The 13767-nt window shown below is 42.9% G+C and overlaps 1 protein-coding gene across 1 annotated transcript in view; it reads left to right on the forward strand.

The window, feature by feature from the left end:
* Positions 1–13767, forward strand: part of COPZ2 (coat protein complex I subunit zeta 2) — a 53548-nt gene that overhangs the window by 9429 nt on the left and 30352 nt on the right. The window contains exons 4-6 of the mRNA XM_075347647.1: positions 1948–2039; positions 10300–10355; positions 11961–12038. Coding sequence (XP_075203762.1) covers positions 1948–2039; positions 10300–10355; positions 11961–12038 — 226 coding nt within the window. The remainder of the gene's footprint in view (positions 1–1947; positions 2040–10299; positions 10356–11960; positions 12039–13767) is intronic.

Consider the following 13767-nt stretch of genomic DNA (forward strand, 5'->3'; position numbering starts at 1 on the left):
ATGTAAACATCCCGCCCACCTCCTTCCTTCCGCATTGCAGCCGGGACGCAGGTAGGAGATGTTCCTCGCTCCTGCGACTTCACACACAGCGATGTGTGCTGCCGCTGGAGCGAGGAACAACATCGGACCGTCGCGTCAGCGTAATTATGGAATTCGCAGACGCTACACCGATGATACAATTACGACGCTTTTGCGCTCGGTAATCATATCATCTAGGATTTACACACTACGATATCGAGAGCGACGCTGGATGTGCGTCACTTTCGACATGACCCCACCGACATCGCACCTGCGATGTCGTAGTGTGCAAAGTACCCCTTAGGCCATGTGTCCACGCTGCGGAAAATGCGCGGATTTTGCCGCAGATTTTCCGAAAATCTGCAGCAGCGGCACTTCCCAGCCATTTCTATGGCATTTTGGAAATGCTGTGTCCATGCTGCGGATTTTTCCGCGGCGGATTTGCCGCGGATTTTGATCCGGAAAAATCTGCAGCATGTCAATTATTGTTGCGGATTTTGATCCGGATTTTGGCTATAGAATGGGGGGGAAAAAAAAAATCCGCATCAAAATCCGCGGCAATTCCGCGGCAAAAAAAAGGTGCGGATTTGCCGCGAAAGTCGCGGATTTTCATGCAGAAAAATCCGTAGCAACATTCTACCGTGGACACATAGCCTTAGACGTGGTCTACTGCACCTATTAAAGGGCTGTACCGTTCTTGCTCGCGCGCTGGGTCTGGAGAACACATCACGGCAATAGGGGACCGTCACTGAAGTGCCCTCTATTATTAGGGAATGTGTTTATCTCACCTCATGGACACTCCTCAATGGGCAGCCTAAATAAGAGTATAATCAAAATCTACCGTATCTAAAATGTTGTTAGGGCTCCTTTATGAGTATATTTTCAGTTTGTGTGTTGTCTGTCTGAGCAACTAATGGCACATGGACAGTACTTGGACCATTTGTAGCCAATGTGCTAGTGCATGAGTGATTTTCCACACAAAGCAATAATTTACGGGTGGAAAAATCACAGCATGCGCTATTCTGGTCTGTTTTGCAATGTCTGGTTTGGCACTTGCAATGGAGACCAACTCAAGCCCACAGAGCCAGTCAACAAATTTTAAGTGCAATATTAAAAGGAAATCTAAGAGCAGCATAATGTAGGGGCCCAAACCCTGATTGCAGCGATGTGTTACTTACTGGGCTGCTTGCTATAGTTTTTATAAAATCATTGTTTTATCAGGAATGGATTATCTCTAGAGAACTAGTAAACCTGCTGCCAAATAGTCCTCCGTATTCTTGAGATCTGTATAACCCTTCTCCCACCAATGATTGGAAGCTTTTTGCCTATGCACAGTTTACACAGAAAGCTGTCAATCAGTGATGTAGGTAGGGCTATAAAGAGCTCAGCATTCAGAGAACTGCAGTAGATAAAACAGTGATTTTATTAAAACTTCACCAAGCAAATAAGTCACAGATCGTTGGAATCAGGGTCTCTGCCATTGCATCATTGTACTGTCAGATGGGATAGCAAAAACCTGGTGATAGATTCCCTTTGAAATGGCTGTCTGAATTTGGCCTTAGATACACTATTTTTCTGTTTTAATAATTACCTATTATTTTTATTGAGTAAGAATATTCAGCTACATATTCATAATGTATTCACTAACATCAGTGGCTGCTTATTGCAAGACCCACAATTTATGAACCCAGTCTGTAATATATAAAGGTGTATTACGGTCCAATTACAGTCCAATTTATTAAAGGCCAAGAAATGTATCAGTATGGGTTATAAAACAAAACTCATGCAATGGTCGTAGAATATACAAATTCAGTGCAGGTATTTCCTTGGGACAGATGCTAGAAGAAAGCACTGCTAACCACTGAGCCACCTGGAGGTTTGTTTCTTTTTCTACAAGTCTTTATGTCATTTCACCACTGTGTTTCCAAGGTGAGGTGCTACTTGTCGATGGTGTGACTGCACTCTGCCAACGATCCTCTGATGTTATGTGTTACATAATTGGTGGACCTGATGAGAACGAAGTAAGTTGCACATTTGACATCATAACTATTATTTTAAAGTAAACTGACAAAAATGCAAGTTACTGTACATTTTAGAAGAGAACATCATTCAAGGGGTTGTCCACCCCTCGGACAACCCCTTCTCAATCCCTATGTTTCCTCCAAACAAAATAATAGCACTGCCTCTCCCAGGGATCGTGTGACATTATGTTATGTGATCCCTGTGGCCAGTCAAAGCTGGTTTCTCTCTTCTCTCCATCAAACAAATCAAGAAATCCAGAGGAGCTGAGAGAGTAGTTGCAGATCTCACTTTCTCCGGATGTCTGATTTATCTGAAAGAAAGAGTGAAGTGAATGCTGACTGGCCACAGGGATCACGTGACATTATGTCACCCAATCCCTGGGAGAGGCAGTGCTATTATTTTTTGCAGAGGAAACATAGGGATTGAGAAGGTGTTGTCCAGACAGTGGACAACTCCTTTCAGCTTGTCATAAGTTTAGATTACAAGAAAAAGGACATTTTTGTGTATTTATTTTTTTACTGTATATTTGATATGGGCTTCACTCAAATGAGTAAAACTACTCTTTCCAGAGCTTCCTCAGCCCTCTCGTGACAGATCCCTCTTTCCCTGTCCTATAGTATACCAGATCACTCCTTCCCCCTTGCTAATGTGTGCCAAGAAGTGGTGTTAGTTTAATGTATGTGGGGTTTGCAGTCAGCCCGAGCCATGGAGACTTTGTCAGTCCTAAAGGTTCCTTTGTTCTATGTGAAAATACCATTAAATACTTCTGGACAGTTAAAGGCCCTGTTTAATATTTTGCACAGGGTCACATCAGTTTCAAGTTATACCACTGGTGCCAAACTCCTCTTTCCACAGTCATGCCATGTGGTAGATTAATGGTTCCTTATTCCATTCGTGTGTCAGAAAATATCCCTCCAGTACTCCTGTGTCAGATGTCTCCTTTCCAGTCTATGTGCAATATCCCTCCTTCCCCAGTCCTACTGTGAGCTACATATTTTTTCCCAGTCCACCTGTGTGCAGGATTACTTTTTTCCCAGTTATACCATATGGTGGATCAATCCTATCCCAAGCATATCATAAAATTCTATATTTATGATGCCATGATAATGTTATATCACCATATTTGTTAAGTCATGATGATGTCAAAGTTAGGGATGAACGGACCTGTGGAATCAGGATCACCAGGTTCGGACGGACTTCAGTTAAACGTTCAGGTCAGGACCCAGACTTGCAGACAGCAGCACTGAGAGCAAACATGGCATCTGTCCTCACCTATTGTACCATCACCCATTCCCTGTAGACTGTGAGCCCTCGCGGGCAGGGTCCTCTCTCCTCCTATACCAGTCTGTCTTGTACTGTTAATGATTGTTGTATGTATAGCCTCTTTCACTGTAAAGCGCCATGGAATAAATGGCGCTATAATAATAATAAATAATAATAATAATAATCTACCTGCTGGACCTAGGTGAAAGGACCATATGGGACATTGAGACCAGACATATGGGTTCCCATAGGCATTTTGGACAACTGGGAAGCGATTCAGCTCCCAGCTGCCTGACCTGATCCCCTGATGAACCCCAAATTATAAGTGGGGGGAAACACGTAGGGTTAAGGATCACTATACCAGACATAACTATATCATCTATCAAGATTGTGAGATCTGGGACATCCAATCACTGCATCTACTGTAGCCCTGGAGGAATACCAACAAATAGTAGGGTGCCCTTTTCCACATCAGTGGCAATATTATTGACCATTTATATGCCAATGCTGCAGGGTCACCTATATCTGTTTGGTTTATTATCCATTAATGTTAGTGAGTGACTTGAATTGATATATATGTGTATAGCCCTGGAGGACTACCAAAAATTAATGGGATGTCCTTTTACACATCAGTGGCAATATTATTAACCATTTATATGCCAGTTCTGCAGGGTCATCTATATCTCTTTTGGTTCTATTCCATTTTTGACAGAGAGTGACTTGCGTATTATTCATATGTGCATTTTGGATTGGTTTTCTGGTCAATTGATGTTTTGAGAGAGGGGCTGATATTGAATTATCTCCATTATTATCCATCTAATGGATGCGCCACTTCTGGGGTGGCTGCGTGCTGATATTTTTAGGTTGGGAAGGGCCAAATAGCCATGGGCCATCCCACCCCTATAATCCAAGCCCCCAGCTTTCTGCTTTGCCTTGACTGGTTTTCAAAAAATGTATTTATGTAAATAATTTAATAAAACATTGTGAGATCCTCTCTGTTTTTGATAACCACCCAAGGTAAAACTGGCAGCTGATGGTTGCAGCCCTCGGTTGTCTGCTTTACCTGTGCTGGTTATCAAAAATAGGCGTGAGCCCACATCATTTTTTTTTCTTTATTGTTCATAGCAGCATACAGGAATCTTCTGCATGCAGTAAAGCTTGTTGATTGGCTGCACTGCAGTGTTTCAACAAACTTTATTAGCATATGAACAGCACCCAAACTCGGACACAGACTTTTTTTAAAAGTCTGTATTTGAGTTTGAGACCCGGCGTCCGGTACGGACGCTAAACTTTACCATTCACATTCGCTCATCCCTAGTCATAATACTATATTTATTATGTCGTGTTTATATCATTGATGTCATAATGTTATATTGTTTGCCAGATCACTTCTTTTAAAGTCCTGCACATGCCAGATGAACAATATACCATTACTTTTCTTTTATAGGAAAAGCTACCATTATACTGTACAATATGTCAATAGAAAAATACTTTTCAGCCATTGAATATTATTGCTGGTGTACAATTAATTGTACTAACCTGGTATTGTAAGATATTTTTAGGTATGGATATCAATTCCTTATGGAAAACATGTGCAGCTATACAAACACCTCCACTGTTTCGCTATTTAATCCCCCTTCAGGGTTAATCATGAGTTTCTTGTGCCAGAGGAGGCATACAAAGCTGCCAAATGGAATTTTGTGCCATGGTCGGCAGTATTGTGCTATAAGATGACAACAATGAGGACAGCTGATTGTGGCTAAACAATCCATTATCACTAGAGTTCAGAATTCTCAAATGTCTGATTTGCTGAGACAGTCAAAATGTTAGAAAGATTCATACATGGAAAAAAAAGGCAAACTTTCAATTTTTCAGAGGACATCTGTCACATTTCCTTTCCCTAGAAGGTTTATCTTTCTACCTCATATGTAGCTTCTATCTAAAAATCAAAGAAAAAGCAGTATTAGCTCAAAAGAAAGAGTTATTTGTTCCATGCCCACACCAAATTAAAAAGCCTTTCTGCTAGGGCAATGAACAAATCAGGTTTTTACTTTGGATTGACATAGAAATGGTGCCTTTCCTTTGATTTTTGTATATGGGGCCAGAGGGTGTGGAATCTTGCAGCCACACTTTCTTATTAGGGCTGCTTTATTATCTATCTATCTGTTTATGGGATGTGCTCACTTAAGGCCCCGTCACACACAGCAACATTGCTGTGACGTTGCTAGCGATGTTGCTGTGTGTGACATCCAGCAACAACCTGGCCCCTGCTGTGAGGTCGTTGGTTGTTGCTGAATGTCCTGGGCCATTTTTTAGTTGTTGCTGTCCCGCTGTGAAGCACAGATCGCTGTGTGTGACAGCGACAGAGCAACAACTAAATGTGCAGGCAGCAGGAGCCGGCTTCTGCGGAGGCTGGTAACCAATGTAAACATCGGGTAACCAAGAAGCCCTGTCCTTGGTTACCCGATATTTACCTTTGTTACCAGCCTCCTCCGCTCTCACTGTCAGTGCCGGCTCCTGCTCTGTGCACATGTAGCTGCAGGACACATCGGGTAATTAACCCGATGTGTGCTGTAACTAGGAGAGCAAGGAGCCAGTGCTCAGTGTGCGCTGCTCCCTGCTCTCTGCACGTGTAGCTCCGTGCGGTGGTAACCAAGGTAAATATCGAGTTGGTTAACCGATATTTACCTTAGTTACCAAGCGCAGCATCTTCCACGCGGCGCTGGGGGCTTGTCACTGGTTGCTGGTGAGCTCACCAGCAACTTGTGTAGCGACGCTCCAGTGATCCCTGCCAGGTCAGGTTGCTGGTGGGATCGCTGGAGCGTCGCAGTGTGACATCTCACCAGCAACCTCCTAGCAACTTACCAGCGATCCCTATCGTTGTTGGGATCGCTGGTAAGTTGCTTAGTGTGACTGGACCTTTACTGCACTGCTATCCCCACTGTGCTCTCATCTTCCCTGTGTATTTTCTCTACCTCCTCCATGGAGCAGGAATTCGGGAAGACATCAGAGAGTCTACAGAATTGAGTGTCCCCCACTGCTGTGTATTTGGTGCAGTGTAGCAGGAAGTGGGTCTCATCTTCCAGAGCCTCCAGGTCACAGTGTGGCCTCAGTCTGTCCTCCCTGGGCTTTTGTGTCAGTCTGTGTCATCCGGATTCGATGGCCATACTGTGGGCACTGATACTATACCAGCTCATGACCTGGCAGTCTCTGGGGTTCATCAATTTCTCCAAATATGGGGCCAATCAGTAGTCTCAAATGGTCAGCTTCTGTGAGGCAATGATATAATTTCTTCTGTCACTGACAAACTTCTCTTGGCTTTCATCCTCCAATCTTCCTGGTTACAGCTTTTGTCAGGCTGCTGTCATTGGTTTTCGGTCAGATTGGGTTTGGGGAGCTGTTATGGGGGTCTTGGTTTGCCTGAACCTCCTTCATGTAGCAGGGCTTTATGGTGATGGGGGCTCGGACTGCTACTTGAGCCTGGAATGAAAGTGCCCTCTTTACGATTGTTGAGTGTAGAGGGAATCTGTTCAGCTTAGCCCAGTAAGAACTTTTGAATGTGCTTCGATGGACCTGGAAAACATGCTTCGAGGTGGACTATTTTTGTTTTGCTAGAACCCCACCTGTGCTAGTCTGGGTATGTGTGAGGACCCCAAACTTCCTGCCGTACTGGAGGATTGGAACAATGATGAAATCAAACATTTTTAGTCAGACCCTCACTGGCCGCATCACATGGTAGAGTTTCCTTCAGATAACATAGACGGTTTTACAGGCTTTGTCTTTCAGGATTTCTATGTCTTGTTTGAAGTTTCCTTACTGATGCAATTCCCAGACCCAGATAGTTGTATTTGTATGTTCGTCTAAGGGCCGTTTCACACCTCCGGTATTTTGCCAGAAGCCGAATCCGGCACACATGCAGTACAGTTACATTCATTTACAGTGGAAGCGCGACACCATGCGGTTGTGTGCTTCATACACAACCGCATGTGTTCGCATGGTGTCGTGCTTCCACTGTAAATGAATGTAACTGTACTGCATGTGTGCCGGATCCGGCTTCCGGCAAAATACCGGAGGTGTGAAACGGCCCTAAGTGGGCTGTTGTTTAGCACACATGAGGGGTGCAGGTTTGATCTTGGCTTTCTCCTCTGAAACAAACACCATGATGTTGGTTTTACTTGGGTTGCTGGTTGGTGCCCATCTGAAGCTACATTTCTCCAGGATTTGCAGGTTGTCTTGGAGACCTTTCTCAGTTGGTGGCAGAAACAGCAGATCATCTGGCCATCATGGAAAGTGAGACTTCGTACTGGGGAGGATTCCGGAGCTGTGGCCAGCTCATTGATGTAGATTCAATGTTGGCCTTAGCAGCCCTGGCTCCACAGATCTACTAAAAATAAGCCATTCATCTCCCTTTCACCCTCACGTTGCAGTGGATCTTGGTGAACCAGTTTTTGATATTATACAGTAGGTCTATCCTCATTTTCTGCTCTCCAGCAGTTTCAGAAATAAGCCTGGGTGCCATACTGAGTTGAAGCCCTTTTTTAAGTACACAAAACAGGCATATATCTTTCCATGCTTTTTATCATGGACATGACTCTGAATGAGGCTGTGCAGGTTTGATCGGTTGTGCGGTGCTTTGACGTAAACTCCACTTGGCTTTTGCCGAGGATATTGTCCTCAGTGAGAAACCTGAGGATCTTCTTGTTCATTATTCTGTTGAACTGTTTTCCCAAGTTGCTAAATTTCTGGTGGGATTCCATCTAGGCAATTAGCTTTTCTACACCATATGGAAAACTCTCTCTCTCTTAGGCCCCTTTCACACGTCAGTGATTCTGGTACGTTTGTGCTTTTTTTTTAAACGTACCAGAATCACTGACATACGCAGACCCATTATAATGAATGGGTCTGCTCACACGTCAGTGATTTTTCACTGCACGTGTCTCCGTGCGGCGTACCCGCGTGTGCGTGATTGCTGCACGGAGACATGTGCATTTTTTTCTGGCATCACTGATGTTCCACGGACCACGCAGTGGTGTGGTCCGTGAAACACGTGCCAGAAAAAAACGTGCATTTAAAATAATAAACATTTTTACTCACCCGGCGTCCAGCGATGTCCTCTGCAGCCCGTTCTCCCTGCTGCTTCTAAGCCGGCTGATTACTGTCGCGCATATTCATTATGCGCGACACAGCCGACCCGGAAGCAGCTGCTACAGGGGTCAGCGCCGGCCGGATGCTGCACCACGGGAGGATTCAGCACCACGGAGAGCGGGAGCGGGCGCAGGTGAGTGAATCTCTAAGTGCAATCACGGGCCACGGAGAATGGAGCCCGGATTGCACTTAGACAACCCACGTGTGCCGTGATTCACGGCACACGCAGGGACATGTGCGTGTTTTACACGCCAGTGAAAAACGTCACTGTTTTTCACTGACGTGTGAAACGGGCCTTACTGTACTTCCTGTAGTGTAATTGATGTATGTATAGAGTTTTGGAAATCTTTGATTTTTGCCTTCATTGCCTCTTGCTTTGCCATTTTGTGTGTTATGTTCGGCTTATTCCTTCCTTCACAATGTCTTTGTAGAAGTCTTTGAAGTACTGAGGCTGGATGTTGCCATTTTTATACTGATGTTGCTTTTCTAACATTTTGTGCACATATGGTTCCATAATTCCCAGAAGACGTTGTCTGGAAGGGCAGCTTGAAGTTGGCTGGGTTGGTGGAGATGTAACTTTGTTTCTTCCTCCTGTTTTGTATTTGCTTTGTATGGTGTTGTAGGCGTTCCATAGACCCATGTGGTAGGGGGTCGCTGAGTTTCATGTTTGAGTCTATACTCAAGGTGTTCCCTTATAGCTTTACGCTCTCTGTCAAACCAACTGTTGATGTGGGGTTTTTTTGGCCTTTTGTAGTTGATTATTTTAAGGTGGGACAATTCAGCTATGGTGTATAATACATTACTGAGGTCTTTTACAGCTTGATTCACTTCTGGCTTTGTCTTGTACTCATAGTTGTAGAAGTGGTGGACCATCTCCTGTATTTCTGGTCTAGTGGGAACTTCTTTGTATTTTATTGCTGACATTTTTTTACTATTTATAGGATGAAGGAAGGTTGAAGAGGCCACTTTGCTATGGGTTTTGTGTGAATTTTTTCTTTGTGGATTTCATGTACAAAAGAAGTTGGCTCTGACCTGACAGGTGCGTTTGTGCGGTAACTATTAAGATGCCGATAATTGCGAGGTCCGTATATGTAATGACATAGTCTACTACACTCCATCCTACATGGCAGTTTGGTGTATACCTTCTAAGAGAGTCTCCATTGCTGTAGCAAATAAAGGGGTTTTATGAGACTTTAACATTGATGGTCTATTTTCAGGATAAGTCATCCATATATGATAGGTGGGAGTACAACACCTCCACTGATGAGCTATTCCTGATGATACTGCCACTCAGAACTACTCAATTACGGAGCTGCACAGCTCTGTCAACTGTATAGTGTCTACAGCTGGGTGGAAGGGATTGGCAGAGTGGTGGGATTGGCAGAGTGGCAAAGCCAGGGAATAGCAAGAGGAGAGGTGGATTAGTCTGGCAACAGAGTTTAAGGTAGATTGGAGAGGTGCAAGATTGTTAGAAGGGAGTAGTGAGAGACTTTGGGGACCACCTTTACTTCATATGGTCATACGGTCTGACTTTTATTTTTTTATCATATGAATAGTTCTTTGTTTTCTTTCGATCTCAAGCCATGGCGACTTCATAGGTGAATGATCTGTAGGAAGATCGATGTTGTGTAAGTATAGATAGGTCCGCCAGGGTCTTCTCCGCTGTTTTCTTGATTGTATCAAAGCATTGGGCTGTTGATCTTCCTCTTCGCCATGTTCCTTCATTTCTTCCGACCTGCTATTCTTCCGACTTCCTATAAAATATACATGTTCCTAATATGTAGTGTTCTAGCATGACATATGATACTGATTTATGTGGGTAAGCACAATAATTGTAATATCTGTCTTCAGCTGATGCTTCTCGCTGCACTGACTTGTCTTTGTGAAAGCCTGTGCCATATACTGCGGTGAGTAGATCACGTGTGTGTTCATATCTGTCACCAGACACAATCTACAAATCTTCACACATCTCAAGTTAGAACGAGATTACTTGTTAGAAAAATTGTTAAAGTGAATCTGTATCCTAATTCATGCTGCCCAAACCTCAAGCAGTGTGAATCACTGGCTACATGATTGGCACCAGGTATGCTCCTCTCTAAAATATTCCAGCATTTCAGAGAACATATACAAACACCCTGCCTGGGACTGAGACTAGTCCAGCATATGATAAAAAATAAACAAGTGCCACACTGATGGTAAGGATAGACACATGGAAACAATTGCTGAAAATAAGATATAAATACTATATAAAATGCAATTCTAAAATATATTTTAAACGGGAAAATGTATTAAAAATCAAACCAATCACAGCACAGCTTTCATTATTCAAAAACATTCTCTGAAATAAAAGTTGTGCTGTGACTGATCTATAGGCACCAAAGACCATTTTGCTTTCAGACAGTTTTGTAAATCTCGCTTTTGTGTTTTAAAGGGAATCTGTCACTCTTTTGTTTGTTTTTTAGTTATTAATATGGTCATACATGTAGCATAGAGGTGAAATTAGCCATACCTGTATGCCTCCTGGATGATGAGCCGTTTGTCAGAAATCCTCCTTTATATCTTCTTTCTTCCAGGCTATGGGGCGTGCGCTGCCCAGAAGATAAGACTGCACACAGTCTTTATTATACAGGATTCTTCCTCCCCTTCTACTCATTGTCCCTGTGATGTCAGGTGCGCGAGCAGAAATGCCACGCATGCGAATTCTGCCTGCTGTCTCTCCCCTGCACTGTAAAACAGCAATGACTCCCTGGTGCCTGCTCACAGCTAAATTGAGCAGTGTACCCAAAGAAAGGAGGGACGGCAGGCATAATGTGCAGTCGCAAGATCTCCAGTCACGCACCTGACATCACAGGGACTCCAGGGAAGAGCATGGGATGAGGAATCCTGTATAATGAAGACCGGAGGCATTTTTATCTTCCGGGCAGCACATGCCCCATAGCCTGGAAGATATAAAAGATGATTTTTGACGAACGACCCATCATCCAGGTGGCATACAGGTATGGCTAATTTCACATTTACGCCATCTGTATGCCCATATTAACAACTAGAAAAACTTAAAAGGGTGGCAGATTCCCTTTAAATCCTTACAGTTTGTTGGATCTCTTCTTGCTGTCCGTACATTAAAAATATCTTGGTCACTTTCATAAAGAGACTGGACAAAATTGTGGCAAAAGCAGGCAGGGGGTGACTTTACTTGTGTAAATATACCCATATAGATTATCTGGAAATAATAATAATAGTAATAATTAATATAGATAAGATTGTTTTGTCTCTATATAGTATATCGATGGTCTCCTCTTGCCTTTTAAAGCCACTGAATATTTTACACCTTTTACTGCCAGAAAGCAGAGCTTGTAGCATTTAGTGCATTCACATCTCTGCTACTATTTTAAATTCTGCTTAAATGAATGATGGACGTGTGAAACCGGCTTTATTTACTAAACCCACCCTTAAATGTTCAAGTTTAAGCTAATGGTAACGTCACTAATTTGACAATATTTTCTTATCCACAGGAAACATGTGGACAGGAGTTCGCTTTTGGAAAATATGGACACAGTTTTTCTGATAATTGATGAAATTATTGATCAGGGGTATGATCGTACTTGCATGCTTTCCACAATATTTGAGATACAGCAAAAATGTAATACTGCCAAAATATACTGCCAGTGAAGTGACCCCTGATACTCCGTATAAAGTACAAGACAAGTGCCTCTAAACAGCAAAGTTGCCCCTTGTAAACAATGGCGGCATAGCACTAGAATTGAGGCCCCTTCTGTTTCCGGTATGTGTGGTGTCCATTTTCACACATAACGGAGGCACGTTCACATGCATACTTATTAAAATCTGTGTTTTGTTTACATGTGATCCACATGGAGACATGTCGATTTTTAGTGTCAGCAGGGATGATAAGGGTCAATAGAGGTCTATGGGCCCGTGAAACATACGTCCAGCACACAGATAACAGTTTTGTGACATCTGTGTGCCATCCATGTGACATGGACCAAAATTAAATGCATTCAAGAAATTAAAGATTTTCATGTGTTAACGATGTGCAGAGAGATAGATAGATTATAGATAGCTTCAAAGATTTACAGCTATTATCCAAATAAATAAATAATTGAAAAAAAACAACGTGGGGTCCCTCATTTTTGATAACCAGCAAAGGTAAAGCAGAAAGCTGGGGGCTGATATTATCAAGCTTGAAAGGTCCATAGTTATTTGACCCTTTCCAGTCTAAAAATACCAGTCCGCAGCCATTCCTGAAGTGGCGCATCACATTAGATGCACCATTTCTGGCGCTTTGCCTTGGCTCTTCATGATTGCCCTGGTACAGTGGTAATCAGGGTAATTGGTTGTGAGGTTGATGTCAGCGTCATCTAGTGTCATCTGGCATCAAGCCGTGGTGTTAGTAATGGTGAGGTGTCTATAAGACCATTTACCATTTTATTAAAAAACAACAAACAAAATAACAAAAACATACAGCTCTACCATAGTCCAGGGAATCCCCGTAGTCCAAAACAGGAAATCTGAAAAAAAAAACACAAACATGCAAACATAGAGAAATAAAAGAAGACACTATCGTTCATCACTTTATTAAAAAAAATTCCCAGCTGATCCAACGTAGTCCAAGGATTGCAGAGCATTGTTCTGACACGCCATACACTTTGTTTACAGGCAATTCTGGGTCACGCTTCACTGTTTGAGGCCCAGCTCCTCGGGAGAGCAGTGACATCAGTAATGGTACCGCTGTTCAGGGTCGCAAAGCCACTCCAAGTCACGCTGTGCTTGGCGACTCTGATGAGCGGTAACATTAATGAAGTTAATGATATTACTGCTTTTCAGAGGTGGAGGGTCTCAGGCAATGAAGCGTGATACGGAATTGTCTATAAGCAAAGTTTATGGAATGTCAAACTGATGCTCCATAGACTTTGTTCGTCAGGATCCCTGGACTACGTCACACAAGCCAGGATTTTTTTTTCTTCTTTTGAATGAAGTGGTGAACAAGGGTAAGTGTCTTGTTTTATTACTCAGTGTTTGTATGTTTGAGGTCTTTTTTTCAGATATCCTTTTTTGGACTACAACAGATTTAGTAGACTACTGCGGATTCCTTGGTCTATGGCGGAGCTGCATGGCTTTTTTTTTAATAACATGGTAAATTAGGGAAAGTTTTGAGGAGTGTTTAATGAAATAACATATTTCTTTTGTGTTCTTTTCTTTTCACTTACTGGGTTAGTAATGGGTGTGTATGATAGACACCTCTCCATTTCTAACAACAGTGCTTTATGCCAGATGACACTAAATAGCTGACATAAATTCCAA

Source organism: Anomaloglossus baeobatrachus, chromosome 5 (assembly GCF_048569485.1).
Source record: "Anomaloglossus baeobatrachus isolate aAnoBae1 chromosome 5, aAnoBae1.hap1, whole genome shotgun sequence".
Taxonomy (NCBI): Eukaryota; Metazoa; Chordata; class Amphibia; order Anura; family Aromobatidae; genus Anomaloglossus; species Anomaloglossus baeobatrachus.